Source organism: Aspergillus fijiensis (assembly GCF_003184825.1).
Source record: "Aspergillus fijiensis CBS 313.89 unplaced genomic scaffold BO72scaffold_95, whole genome shotgun sequence".
Lineage (NCBI taxonomy): Eukaryota > Fungi > Ascomycota > Eurotiomycetes > Eurotiales > Aspergillaceae > Aspergillus > Aspergillus fijiensis.
The window spans coordinates 1-14,015 of record NW_024469071.1 but is presented as its reverse complement, the minus strand read 5'-3'; the positions used below and the strand labels follow the sequence as shown (position 1 = coordinate 14,015).

The following is a 14,015-nucleotide window of genomic DNA, read 5'->3' as shown; positions in this document are numbered from 1 at the left end:
CAAGCAAGAACGCCTTCTAGAGACATGTTTCCAAGTTTTGGAATATCACATTCTGCCAGCATTTACGTCTGCGCATATGGATCGATGACAGATTATTTATGAATTCGTTTGAACAAAACAACAAAGAACTGTCGTTTCATGCCCTGTACAATTGCTTGGTCGGCAACCTTATGAACAATGAGACATGATATCACAAGTCCTTGTGTCGCTGATTCGCAAGTTATACTTTTTTTGATCTACCTCCCTGCCAACAATTTTGTTATGCCTTTTACTGATGTCTTTTCAAATGCGCCAACCTGCCGCGCGCTTCTCTATGTCACATACTTGATTACTTGTATGATACTAATTATTGCATGGTGTTATATAAGAGCACAGCATTCAGCCCAGTCCTTGATGCTACACAGCTGGTGTGCAAGGGAGAGAAAAAGCACCTACCAATGCGACGAGGTCAGATTTTTTTAAGACAGTGCACAGTATGGATCCATGTACAGACCATTCCACTAGTCATCTATTGTTGTTGAGGCCACAGTTAATGCTAGTGAAATGCCACCCTCCATTCTCTCATGGATCTGCACATTTTCTGACTCGGTCGACTATGTTTCGTAAATGAGATGCAGAGCGCTCGGGGTTCGATGTGTCCGTCGTAGTGACTCCGGCTGCAGTAGCCAACGGCAGTACATCCGAGGATTTTACTCTCTCCTGTTGTTCCAGTTGCAGCCTGATTGCACTCACAGCAGAAGCCAATCCAGAGCTAGATGTTTTCTTCACACCGAACATTGGCCCCAACTTTGTGGCGTTCTCACCCACCAGCTTCATCACATCGTCTTTACCTTCTACGCGACGGGTCAAGTACACTTTGGGCTCTCTGCCCTTGCGAGGAAAGCTGGGTGCTCGAATCCGCTCGATTTCCTGTCGGTAGGCAGTCTCATAGATATCGAATTCCGCAGCACCAGGGGACTCGCTCACGATCGGACAGGCCATATCAGCGTTTAGGTCGAGGTCTATGGCGGTATCCACATCGGCCAGATCCTCAGCCATTTTCCCTGGTTCTTCAGGAATGAGATGATTCACTGCATAGTCACATCCTTCGCTCGAAGGGGAGCCCGTATAAGTTGACGGCCCAATGAAGAGGAAGGGGAATTCTTCTTCGAGAGGGTCGCGTGCATGTCCGCGCGTCCCCTCAACGCTGCGCTTGGTTGTTGCTGAGCTTGCTCGGGATAGTGGTATGAAAGGAGACGGAGACTGTGGCGTAGAGGTGGGTTGCGGGTCGTCAATGAATCCTCCTCGAACATTGATATTGCGTACGGAGCCCGAGTCCTTGCTCTCTGGCGCGTCTTCCGTACCAATTCTGCAACTGCTGACAGTGGTGGGATCCTCTGTGGGGAGTTGTTGACCGCCACCTGACGGTTGGTTGTGAGTTGATTCTTCGGTCTGACCGTGAGGCTCTTTCAAGGCGTAATGCTGCTCCCAAGCTGTCCTGTTGTATGTGTTTAAACTTTGAGCCTTGCTCTTCGCACCCAAGTGGCCAGTTGCAAAGCTCTCTCCTGGCTCCATTTCCAGTGGGGGCTCTACGAAATGGTTCTCGTACTCCTGACCGAGAATACTCTGCATTGGAGGATCGCTCTTTGCTGGATCAAGTAGTCTTTTGAAGCGCTTCACGGCTTTGATCTATGTTTCGTTAGAGGTTCTTCATACGCTGATGGAAGGCTTAGGAACAAAGGGGATTCAAAAATACTTACTACAGCCATGACATGCCCGATAGTCCTAGTGATAGCTGAATTCATCTCCTCCTCGGTCGGAAGGTCGATTATCTCCGCTGTGTTCTCGGTTTCTGACAGAAGAGGGTCCAAGCCGTCTTTTGTTACCCATGGATGCTCCTGCAGTTCACTACATGAGCAAAGTACGTTCCAGAGGATCTACACTCGCCCAAACTTACTCGCAGCTCATGCATCGGGATCCGTTTTGTCGGATCTTTTTCCAAGATCCGAGAGATCAGATCACGAAAGTTGTCGTCAGTCTCCTCCTCACACACAACTGCGTCGTTCTTGATGGCCTCATAAAGTTCGAAAATACTTTGCTTCTCAAACGGAAGCTTTCCATAGCGCAGACAATACAGCGTGACGCCCATCGACCATATATCTGCCGCTTTTCCCGAAACGTCGCCGTGCTTCACGACACATAATTCCGGAGGAAGAAAGGCAGGAGAGCCCGCAGACTTTGCCGTGTACATGTTAGAATCCTTTTCGAAAATCTCAGACACGCCGAAGTCGACAACTTTCAGGACGTCGTCATTCGTTACCAGGCAGTTGTCCGGTTTGATATCTCGGTGTACGATGCCCTGAGCATGGAGGTATTCAATCCCGAGAATCAAGTCACGGAACCAGCAGCGACAGAGAGCATCCTCGTACGGATCGGCTCTTTCTTCAAGGCTAACCTTCATAACCACGCCTTTCTTGCACATCTCCATAACCATGTAGAGAGAGTCCTCTGTGGGATCGTCTAGGACCTCTATCAGTGAGACAAGATTGTTATGATTTAATTTCTTCATGATTGCGATTTCCTCCTTGATCAGGTAGAGGGCATCTTGCTTGTAGTCCTCGACGCCTGCCGAATAGCGATGCAGCGGGGAATTGTAGCCATCCAGAGGGCGCCTCGGACCGCGTGGTCTCCGCAACAGATGGGACTGGGCCCGTCTCCTGAGACGAGCCTTTGAGAATTCTTTGACGGCCTATTGATCGGCTGGGTCAGTCACGCGAGCACTTGCCTAATATTGCAGGTAAAATGCCGTTAGTTCATGGCGAGGATGAGCATAGACCCTACATATTCGTTTCCAAATTGGTCGACCGCGAGGTGCACCGCTCCAAAGGAGCCCCTGCCGATTTCTTGCTTGATCACATACTGGTTGATTCTGTGTTCAGCAGTTCCGTCATCCTGGCTCGTAGTGTACTCAGAGCGTGCGTCGAGCGTCTCCTATCCAGGATAGTCAGAACCATTGCACAATGGGACACTGAACGCCACGGGAAGACGGCAGATGTGACTGGAGAGACTCTCGGATGGGCGCTACCTTTACCGGCCGCCTGACTACTGGGTTACGGCGATGATGCCTCTGCGGGCTACCATATGATGGTGTTGACCTGAGCATCGTGTGCACGGTCAGATATCAACCTGACCAGTACCATTTCAAAAGAAGAATGGATAGCAAATAAATGCACATACGCAGAACGGAAGGGCCAGGGTTGTGGCAACGGAGGTTGGTCGCTTGGCGCACCATTCTGTTGGGCCAGTTCGAGGTTTTCGTGAGCCATGGGAAGCAGAAGATGGAGGAACGACAGCACAAAGGCTGTTTGAGTCTGACAAAGACCTCTCTGAAACTTTGCTGGGTTGCCGTGATGGGGAGGGAATCAAAAATTGACGGCTGCCTTGAGAGCGAATGTTTGTGGGGGAGGGGGGGTAAGAAAGGACCGGAGATGAATGGCGGGTTAGAGATAAGCACCACTGGTACAGTACAGGTGCCTAGTTGAAGGAGAGAAAGAGAGCAGCTTCAGAAGAAAAGACAGCCCAGTCAAGCGAGACAGTTAGCTTGATTGATAAGTTTCTAGGTATAGAGACGGGTGAAATATACACGAAGCAGAAGGAGGTGGTTTGTCGCAATTTACTGAGTGGAGGAAAGAGGAGGAATAATTGATCGACGGGAGAGGAGGGGGGGGATTACTGTACAGTTGGACTTACGGTATACACTCGCTCAACCTCACCCTCCACCCTATGGTATTTACTGTACATACTATGTACTCATGCATCTTAACCAGCCTAGACTACACGCGGTAGTTGATTTACAGCGGAGATCATCAGCTGTAGGCTATAGGGCTGATGGTTGGCAGTACGTGTGTATACAGTGTCAAAGTGTGTATAGTATGTACTGTATAACTATGTACCCCGTATTGTACTCCTGTTCATGAATTATAATCCTGGCTGGGCTTTTTTTTTTTGTTAATTGATTTATTTGACCTATTTGAACCCTCCAGAAATTAGATCAGAGTATACAATACAGGCGAACTTACATATTGACATAGTGACATATTTCAATCATGTTGATAGCATTCATAACATGTAGGTGAGTAGATCAATGATAAAAATAGTACCGTACTGGGTGTTTGATCTCTGTTCTCCTTTTCGTTTTAGTATGGAGTAATTTACTCCGTAATTCCTTATCGACAACTAAACACACTGGGGTGGCTCACCGCCCACAAGCTTCCCTCGTCCACTTGTCCGCTATCTAACCCTCCTCCCTCCAACCTCCGCATCTCATCACGACTCACGACTCACGACTCACAATCTTCCTCTTACTCTTGGCTCAGATTCTCTGCACACACATACTCTCTCCCGCTTTTTCCTTCCTCGGTTCTTCTTGTCAAATTATCATTGACTTGTCCGTTCTACCGCAATGGTGGTTTATTCTTTCTATATCTTTGACCGGCACGGTACAGTACCTTTTCTCCGCTTCCCTTGTATTGACGTCCCCAGATTTCCACATGCTAACCCCATCCCGCCCTGCTGTTAGCGGAATGCATATACAAACGACGCTGGCTGCCTCGTCCAGTCTCTACTTCAGGCAGCAAATCTTCGCGACCTACCTCGGAAGCTTCTGCGCCAGCCACCAGCGCTCCTGTGCTTCTTGGCCAATCCGCGCGGACAACGGATGACGATGCGAAATTGATCTTTGGTACTGTGTTTTCGCTCCGCAATCTGGTGCGCAAATTGGGAGGGGAGGACGACAAGTAAGGCTGTGGCTGGCTCATGAATCAGGGGTTCAATCTCAACTGACCAGGCTCTTTCAACTCCAGCTTCGTCACGTACAAGACGAGCCAATATAAATTGCACTACTACGAGACGCCAACCAACATCAAATTCGTCATGCTCACGGATATCAAGAGTCCAAGTATGCGCGTTGCATTGCAGCAAATCTACATCAATCTCTACGTCGAATACGGTAAATCAAAACACACTCCTTTCACGATTTGTTAGAATGCGCCAAGCTAACCTCTAATCATGGTCCGGCAGTGGTCAAGAACCCGTTGTCTCCTGTCGAGCATCCAGGGGGTGTGGGCGTCAATAATGAGCTATTTGAAGAGTCTCTAGAACAATTTGTGGTACGTGCGAGGCCATGCCCTTACCAAGGTTTCTTCTGATCACTGTGTAGACACGAGTCTTGTCGTGAATCGGTCATCCATGCCCTTCAAGTTCGGAATCATACGTCATTCGGAAATGAAACTCAGACTGGCTTCACACAATCAACCTGCCAACAGCTGCATCGGCAGATAAATTCTGCGCGGCAGCAGATTCCCACCATTCCAAAATATCACGCTCCACAATAGCTCGATAGCCGCAACACACGCTACGCGAAGTGTTGGAAACAGAGGCTAGACTTAAATGCTTATCATGTGCAGCATGGCACGATTCATACATACATCGTCTGCGATACGTCAAGCCTCGTTGAGATCCTTCTTACTTGAGATCAGGGCACTTTCACCTTTCATGGCTACGGCCAGAACTAACTCAATCAGTATCAAGTGGCCCGGAATGATACCAATATTCCTGCACTTCATGGAAACGATATCCTGCCGCAGAATTGGCTAGGCAGATCTTCCACATTCAATTCGTGTACAGTACATAATTACATATCAACATAAGAGCAATTCATCACTGAACAATAATAACAAACTCATATACGAGTCATTCCACGTTGCGCATCAAATCCACCATCGTGACGGATGTCTTCAAGCCACGCCACCAGTGCTGGACACACCGGAGTTGCCGTAGAGCACTTCTTCAGGCAAGTCGTCCTCATCCGGACCTTCGTTGTAGGCGTTTCTTGTCGATGGCTTCGCATGACGCAGGCGGCTTCCCTGCAGGATGTTGGACTGATCAATGGCCTCGTTCTCATCTTGGGCTGTAGACGATTATTAGCCATCTGCTCATCGTTCGTCCAAGGTGGTGCGGAACCTACCAAGCTGTTGGTCCGAGTTGGAATAGGGAGGCTGCATGGGGTCATCATAGCGATCTTCGTCTTTCTGAACAGGAATCTGTCCCCTCAGCCCCGACTGGGTCTCATGGGCGTAAGAGTTGTCGTAGACAGTTCCCGAAACAGGAGAGGTGTCATTGTCAGCCTCGTAGCGGTCTTCAGCTTCTCTCTCGTAGCGGTTCGACATGTTGATGAAGGGAATTAATGAGGTGTGGGAAACGTCTTTGTGAAAGAGACAACCTGGGGGCAGTAGTTGAATCGGTGTAAAGAATTGGTGATTTTGGATAGTCTACAGTAGAGCAAGGCAACCCTGGGCGGCCTTATAACTTCGTCCATGGACCTCTATCTACTGGCCCTGATGCAATGTTGATGTCAAGCTATGTCTGATGAAATTGATCGTTTCGATCAAAGAGATTCACATTGAGATAAAGTTCAGATAAGGTTTCGAAGATGTCATTAGGGGGTTGGGACTGGTGTCCAGTAGTCAAATCTGTGGCATTGATGCCTTCTAGAATGTTTGGTTTTCTATCGAGTACGTCAGGAATATCGAATAGTTAGGACGCGCATAGAGCCGAGAAGAAAGTCCGCCTTGGTTCATTGTTTCGAGCCGGAGTTATCGTCTTCTGTGGTTTCTGCTGCTGCTGTTACTGCTGCTGTTTCGACATGACGTCTGTCCTTTCCTATCACTTCGTAGTAAAGTCATTGATGCAGCAAGGCATAAGGGCCATGGGACATGAGAACGATCATTTCCCGAAATGACATGCAAGATCGAGAGCAACGGATCCCTAAACCAAAGTTAAGAGTAATTGAATCGTGGTTCGCTTTGATAGCGACGTAGGAAAATGACATCGGACTGACTCAAGCTGAGGTAATTCGCCACGGCCTGGGCTGGTCGGCATACTACAGAAGATCCCAGCGATCATCATGGCCCTCGGCGTCACCATTATTATTCTCTATGATGTAGCGAGGTACGAGTCAATGAAATGTGTGATAGAGAGTAAAGGTATGTAGAAAGTAAGTAGTACCTGAGACTTGTATAGATGATTGTTCCATTCCAGACTTTAATTGGCGGTCGATCATTCTTGCAAATCCCAGCAGGCGTCATGGTTGAACCTAGGGAATCTTACCTAAGCTGCTGCTGCTGTCGCAGGTCCCTAGAATTGCAACCACTTCTGATTGCACTCGTAGCGCTATTCTCAAGCACGATGTCTGGCTCAGCTGATAATCCTTTATTCTTTCTCACGCGACGACAAAATATCCGAGAGAGAGCTCGTCGAAGAACGATACTGCGCAGCACCTGAACATCGCCAAGGGGTTGGGCGTCGGTTGCAACAGACGATCGGTCGGTCGAACAGTGCAGGGCCGTTGCGGTCGTGAACGCGACGCTTTCAAAATATCCAGACCGGTCAACTAGCTAGGGAACAGCATGACCATCGATTGACAATCTGGCGGTCAAACAAACCTTTTGGACATCTGGCTTGGGTTCAATAACAGTACAACACAGGAAGAAGAACAGAGAGGGAGGAAGAGGTATGGGCTGAAGTGCTCCGAGCGCTCTGCCTCCCGCTCCGGCATCGATTTGTTGTCCGCACCATGTCCCAAAGGCAAACTTCGCGCATAGAATCGCCTGTTTGCGGAACCAAAGACTGATTTGTACTCTTTGGCCTTCCAAAACAGCACTGGCGGATCATCCGCCTGATCAAACCAGATCCGACCAGGTCAGACCGAGTTTCCTTCCTTCGACAATCATCTGATCTGATATCGGCCCATGCTCCGGTCTCTCGCCGCCTATGCCATCACCGTCATCATCATCATCATCATCACCACCCCCAGTACCCGCTCATGCCACTTAGCAGTACAGAGTAGTCGATTGTTTCTAACGATATGATCATCGTTGGCTGCGTCAACTCTATCCAGTCCGGGCTGCCGCAGCCCTTCGTGCAGTCGCACTTGAAGGGGCTTGAGAAGCAGCTTAATCTCTATCGGGAAAGCCAAAATAGATGCGCAAGTGCGAGGAAGCTTTGAGCCCGGCATTAATCCGTTCTGTTATTTGTCCTGGGCCCCGACGGCTCGGCTACGTGGAGTCAACATCCCCTTTCCCCACTGGCCAGGGAGGCCTTGACCGGAGATGCTTGCTTTAACGATTCCGTCAGAATTTGTGCCACCGTGGTCAAAATTCTGGGGTCGAAGAGGGGGGTTGCTTGCTTAGTTCGATCCGCGCGAAGTGGTGTAGACTACTTACTGTACCAGCTCAATGTCATACCACATGGTTTGATGATGACGGACCAACCAGCTGCGACGCTCCTCGTATCGTAGTCTCCATGCTGGCTGCTGTCCCAGGTCCCAAATGGAGGAGACCGACTGGTTGAATTAAAAGGCGCACCCATTGACCCTTCAGACCCCTATGCACCCAGCCCATACTGTACTGTACCTGTCGGAATTTCCTAGTCAGTAGGCAGCTCGTCAGCTTTTCTCGGTTCACTGAGGCCCGATTCGATCATTCCACCGCTATCAACATCCTGGTGGATAATGTTGGACTGACTGACTGACTAGCGGTCAAGAAGCTATAAGTAAGTTTGCTACTCTTAGTATTACGTACCCAGTAGGTATTTGACAGTCTTCGAGATCTAATATGGGTTATTTTCAGAACTGAAGTACAACTAACTACGTACACAGTGTATTCCGCAAAAAGCTTCCGTTCAAGATGACAATAGTCAAGCCGTTCTCTTCTTCCTGTATCCAAACAGAGTCATGTTTGACTGGTAGTCAATAGCACTAACTTAGCATGTAGTTGTCAACTCAACGTACTAGTTATGGCTAAATTGTTTGATAACTTGTTTCAAGTGATTCAATGGGTTTATCAAGCCGTTTCTTCCCTTGACCGTATCGGAGTACGGCTCGTTCTCCTCCCGAACTGAATCAATACGGCCGGCTGTGCTCTCTACAATACTATGGGTAACCCGTCATCGGCCAGGCTGTTAGGACATAGAGCCGAAGACCATTTGGGATACAAAATACACCGCGATATGTGATAATGAGCCCCATTGTTTCGTTGCTTCACCCTCCTTCTCCTTTGACCAACCGGTAGGCGATCAGACCGAACGGCAGTTGACCACTCCTGCAGCAGCTGGGCATGAGCTAAGTAAGGTGCGGGAGAAAATCACCTCGCATCCGTCATCCCGGGCCGGATTCCCCAGATGCACAGCTAGGAGCGAGCGGAAGGGGAGGAAAGGGGAAGGCAGGGGAAAGAGAGAGATGAAAAAGAGAAAAAAGCAAAAAACAGAAAAAGAAAAAGAAAAAGCAAACACGCATTGCATCTGCAGTTGAAACTCCGATCCGATCTTATAGGGCAAATACACTACACCTTACACGAGCCACTCCCTAATCCGCGTGGCTATAAAGGAAAGGGAAAAAAAAACGTCTCTAAAAAGTGAAGTCATCCCGGTTGCTAATACAAGACTTTGATTACTGTATAAAATTAATCGGATGATTGGAAAGGAAACACAGAGAGATTCGTAAACTACGGATACTAAAGTAGCGCAGACTGCGTAAACAATTCGTTCCCCCGCGATACACAAAAACCAGGGTTAATTAGCTTGATCATGTTCCATCGCCCAGCACGGTTTAGATTCCGATGCTAGAAAGGACGACCTGAATTCCATCGGAGATGGTTCCCCACATTCAGCGGGGCTGTAGTCGTTCTTTCTACTGTGTTGCTGCGACGTGCCTACTTCTCCCTGTCTGTCTGTTCGTGTGTGTGCGCGCGCACCTATACATGATCCTACGTGAGTATAGAGCTAGCCTAAATAAGAGTGGATATACAAGCACTTTGTACCGGAAGAGAGGTATGACAAGAACGAATGGGCTCCTCGGTTGTCTCTTGTTGTTGGTCGCAGTGCCGACGTCGGACATTTCAACTTGAAATTTCCATTGGCTGCAAAAAATCCCTCGTGCAAACTGGATCTCAGCAGCAGTTAGCTTAGACTACTAAGTTGACTACGTACTTGTACAGTACGTAGTACTCCCCGTAATTCGAGTAGGCAAATCACTCAATTCACGATCATTATCAACTTGTGACGGACTAAGGTAGTTGACTGACTAACTAATTCCACAACTAGTTAACTATGTATCCATCAGCTTACTCAAGGTCACCTTCGATAACTACCTTCAGTTTTCGGCTCCCGTCTGGTCAAAGCGCTACATTCCGGCCAGTCAAAATGAGCTTGGCTGAGCGATCACTCATGCCTAGCCGGACTATCTTTGCAGTTAATGACAAGTCGCGTAGACTCGGTTGCAAGGTTGCCCCTCCCATTTGATCTTCATTATCTTCGCGGCCTTTGTATTTAAGGTTAGACTTTTAGTATTACTGAGCGAGGTGACCAGCTGAGGGGTAGGTGAATTGCAGTTTAGAGGTGGATGGATGGATCACGGATGGATGGGCTGGCAAGTCTATAGCTTACTGCGGAAAGATGAGTGATGGCAACATGGTTATCAACCGGATCTCCGCAAATAGGCGCATGGAAGAATAAATTGACTGCTGCATGGTTGGCATTGTGATCCCTACCTTAATAACAATAGCCAATTGCATACTACCTATCATGCCTGGGGTTACCTCTCCTTACCTGGCACCGAGGCTATTCCTTCCCCACTGCTTGTGTCCTCTGGCAGTATGTAGGCGGGTTATCGCTGGCCAAGGAAGCCCACGTCATTGCGCCCAGCCCTAGGTAGGAAATGTTGTCGAGGTCCAAGTGTGTATAGTATGTGTGCGTTATATCTAGAGACTAGGGTGCTGCCACTCATAGGTATGTAGTGATTTCCAAGCCATGAAATTGCCAGTCTTCAAGATGCTCGGCGGTGCAATGACCGCCAGATGGCCCAAGGGTTCCCTTGACCCTGCGTCCTATCGTTGCTTGTCTCCAGAGGGGGTGCTACAACGAGATTGTGTCCGACGTTGTCAAGCATGCCTAGCGGTCGAGTTTAGCTTGCTCACGACCTCCTTCTATCCTGTTTTCCTGACATCTGCTGACCCTCGCGGAGCCAGCATTGGTGTATGACTGATAGTTGACTCCGGTCGAGCAGCAATGGATTCTCGCCAAATCAGAGACCAGATATGTACTCAATGTACTCATAGGAAGATGATCTGATCACTGTCTCGGAGATAGCACACGAAGGCCAATGACTCTCTCAAGCTAAACTCTAGCCTCCCACGCGAACCCCCTCCTTCTCTTCAACGCCTTTTTGTTTCTCGAACGAGCCATCAGTGCGTCCGGCTCTGGGTTCTGTATGAGGAAGCTCATTCAATACGCCGCAGCAGGGTGTCAAATCAATTGTTGACCATGCCAATGAGGGTTTACAACTGACGAGCTATGTTGCAGGGACAGAGGTAGATCAGAGCGCTGCGGTCGACTGTTCCATGTTCCCGAGCAACCAAGACGCACCCACATGGCAGGTAGTACACAGTACATAGGACTGTACTCATGTAGATCAGTATGTTTCAGCCTCTCGTCAATCGAAGAACTCAGTCGGGTGCACTGCAGGGCAGTCTGGCAAATGGGGCCGAGTCTGATCCGATGGAGGGGTTAGCCACTGACTCAGCATCTAGGATGCATCTGCACTTATAACATCGATAGCGGGGCTTTGGGGCACAGGTAGCGGAAAAAGGCAGAGGCGGACAGCTTATGATGGACCGAAAATGGATCCCAGAAAAGAGATTTCAGGCAAAGAGGGGTTTCCTACCCCCATTCTGACTTTCACATACTTACCCCTCAGTTTGCGGGTAGCCTGATTTCACAATTGAACTATGGGCAAATCAGAGTGGGGAGTAGCAAGACGTAGCAAGACGCCACCGGCCAGCTTGCTGCACTCCGAAAGAAGCGCCACACCAAAGCTATATGACATACATATACCATGAAGACTACGATTTATTCCTATGTGGTATTAGAATATCTCAGTCTGAGTCTCGATCTGACCACCCACTCAAGCTGGAGCCACCGAGTTGACTTGATGATAGTCGATGATGATAGCGATGGTGATGGTGATGATGGGGGTTGGATTGAGGCTGTGCAGAATGCAGGGCGTCTTCAGCAGTTCTGATCCGAAACCTACTCGTTAGTTTAAATTGTCTGAACTAAGTTAGTAACTTACTTACCGATTACTGTACTTAGCTAGTTATCTTGAAATACTCATAAGTTAGTTAACAGACTTACTCATATGTAATCACCCAGAGCTGCTGAGCTGAGGGTTGACTAATCCATTTCCCGCGGGCGAGGGAGCTAACGTCATCTACAAATTGTGCGAGGTCAAGCGAGTCCGGTCCTTCTTACATACTCGGTATTTCCGATCACGGACAGCGAACGTCATTCGACTGGAGCAAAGGGAACAGCGGAGAATAATCAGAAAAAGACCATCACAGACTCCTCGAGGGGGAACTACGCTTTATGACGATGGGTCAATGAGTCAATGGGTCAAGAAGTGGCAGCAGGGGAAGGGGAACCAGAAATGATGAATGTGAACGGCTTAATTCCAGGGATCTTCATGAGAATTCTCACAGGACGCCTGTCTTCACTTAGCCCCCCCTAAACCAAGTTAAGAAGGTTAAGGGGAGGCCAACGCCCGCGCCACTTTGTTCTTGCTTATTGTTACATTCTTAGTACTCCGTACCGTTGGCAGCATGCCCTGGTTGGTTTCGTATTTGTTCAATTGCGCTGTGCTTACTCGTACCTTATAGAGTACACTAGGTACTGTACCATACATACCAGTTGATACAGCACTCAGTCTGTACTGTACTGTATCCGACCTGTTTGCTTCTTGATGTACACATATGCACAATTACTTCTGAACCCAGGATCCAGGATGGGATGGGCACTTTTCTTCGTTCCTGCCTGCTTGCTGCAAGAGCGCCAGGTCAGCAGAAGGGCGAGGAACTGAGACCGGACATATAAGCGATCCAGTTCCTTCATGCATTCATGGTGCGAATTTGCAGACCGACCATCCATTGCTGACCCTCCTAGCAAGATTAGTAACAGAAGACATTGCGAATCAATACAGAGAGAACATTGAGAAAAAAGAAGACGGGTTGCATTCTGACTGAAACGGTGTGGCTGCGATTGACGGTGATAACCATACGGTGACATTACCAGTTGGACCAGCTCAGAGGGCAAGAGATTCACTCACCCGAGGCCCCGGAAGCCCTGCGAACGGAGGGGCCGAGTCAGCTTAGGACTTTAAGCTATCTACTCCGTACCAAGTGGGTGTAGGCGTAGTAGCTACTGTAACTACATGTATGCGAAAACGAACTAGGTGGGTACTGTAAGTTACTAACTTACTTAGTACGGAGTACTCATAGGGGGAACCCAAGATGGAAAGGTCGAATGGGAGAATTCGGGGCACTCTTCTGTTCCTCTCTATCTCTCGCTCTCGCTCTCGCTCTCGTCGCTTCTCTCTTTCTTCTCATCTATCTCTCGCTGTTATTTATGATTGGGATAATAACTGAACAGTCTCAGCACCTTGGTAAGATTAACCTTACAAAGAGCAGTCCCTCCTTCGATATGAAGTATGCAAGTGTGCGAGGAAACTAAGATCGACTCAAATAGACAATCGACTTGATGATATCTAGTGAAGTAGTTACAGAGTATTGATCATTCAGTTGACAGTAATTATTATGGGGGACAGCAATTTAGAAGGGGAATGAAGATTAATAATAATAATAATAATAATAACAACAACAACAACAATAATAATGAAAGAGAAAGAGAATACTGTAGAAAGAAGAGAAAGAACAGAAAGGTAAACCCACACAATCACTTTCCACAGTCCACTGCAGTGCCCACTGCCCACTGCCCACTGCAAAGTATTACTGATTGGCCTGGTTACTTATTATTACCTACTTACTTACCATTCCCTCCTCCCTTATGATAATCGGATACTCACTATTTCAACCGCGCTCCCCCGTAGCTACACTTCCTACTCTCCCTCTCCCTCTCCCTCTCCCTCTCCC

The 14,015-nt window shown here is 48.4% G+C and overlaps 4 protein-coding genes across 4 annotated transcripts; 1 reads left to right on the top strand and 3 right to left on the bottom strand.

Moving 5' to 3' along the window:
* Nucleotides 1–304: 304 nt before the first annotated feature.
* On the bottom strand, nucleotides 305–3,665 carry BO72DRAFT_453535 (putative calcium/calmodulin dependent protein kinase). Its single transcript, XM_040946006.1, has 6 exons — nucleotides 3,217–3,665; nucleotides 3,065–3,134; nucleotides 2,821–2,970; nucleotides 1,937–2,728; nucleotides 1,740–1,877; nucleotides 305–1,668 (listed from the first exon to the last, which is right to left on the bottom strand). Exons 1-6 carry the CDS (start codon nucleotides 3,303–3,305, stop codon nucleotides 562–564), a joined length of 2,346 nt encoding a protein of 781 aa, XP_040795595.1. The 5' UTR covers nucleotides 3,306–3,665; the 3' UTR covers nucleotides 305–561.
* Nucleotides 3,666–4,441: 776 nt separating this feature from the next.
* On the top strand, nucleotides 4,442–5,215 carry BO72DRAFT_501755 (TRAPP subunit BET5; the record flags this gene model as incomplete). Its single annotated transcript, XM_040949009.1, has 5 exons — nucleotides 4,442–4,478; nucleotides 4,559–4,775; nucleotides 4,842–4,987; nucleotides 5,059–5,147; nucleotides 5,198–5,215. The coding sequence occupies 5 exons, from the start codon at nucleotides 4,442–4,444 to the stop codon at nucleotides 5,213–5,215; spliced, it is 507 nt and encodes a 168-aa protein (XP_040795594.1).
* A 559-nt stretch (nucleotides 5,216–5,774) lies between these two features.
* Nucleotides 5,775–6,206, bottom strand: BO72DRAFT_391623 (uncharacterized protein; the record flags this gene model as incomplete). The annotated part of the gene is made up of 2 exons (XM_040941861.1): nucleotides 5,775–5,947; nucleotides 6,005–6,206. The coding sequence occupies 2 exons, from the start codon at nucleotides 6,204–6,206 to the stop codon at nucleotides 5,775–5,777; spliced, it is 375 nt and encodes a 124-aa protein (XP_040795593.1).
* Nucleotides 6,207–8,948: 2,742 nt separating this feature from the next.
* Nucleotides 8,949–9,393, bottom strand: BO72DRAFT_312395 (uncharacterized protein). The gene has a single exon (XM_040940516.1). It carries the CDS (start codon nucleotides 9,334–9,336, stop codon nucleotides 9,112–9,114), a length of 225 nt encoding a protein of 74 aa, XP_040795592.1. The 5' UTR covers nucleotides 9,337–9,393; the 3' UTR covers nucleotides 8,949–9,111.
* Between the last annotated feature and the right edge of the window lie 4,622 nt (nucleotides 9,394–14,015).

Bases quoted from the DNA above. Each gene is read 5' to 3' on its own strand.
- BO72DRAFT_453535 (XM_040946006.1), bottom strand. From the start codon at position 3,305: ATGGCTCACGAAAACCTCGAACTGGCCCAACAGAATGGTGCGCCAAGC. The intron at 3,135-3,216 runs GTATGTGCATTT...CACGATGCTCAG, and splicing joins CCCTGGCCCTTCCGTTCTGC to GTCAACACCATCATATGGTA. The intron at 2,729-2,820 runs GTAGGGTCTATG...GCCGATCAATAG, and splicing joins ACCAATTTGGAAACGAATAT to GCCGTCAAAGAATTCTCAAA.
- BO72DRAFT_312395 (XM_040940516.1), bottom strand. From the start codon at position 9,336: ATGCAATGCGTGTTTGCTTTTTCTTTTTCTTTTTCTGTTTTTTGCTTT.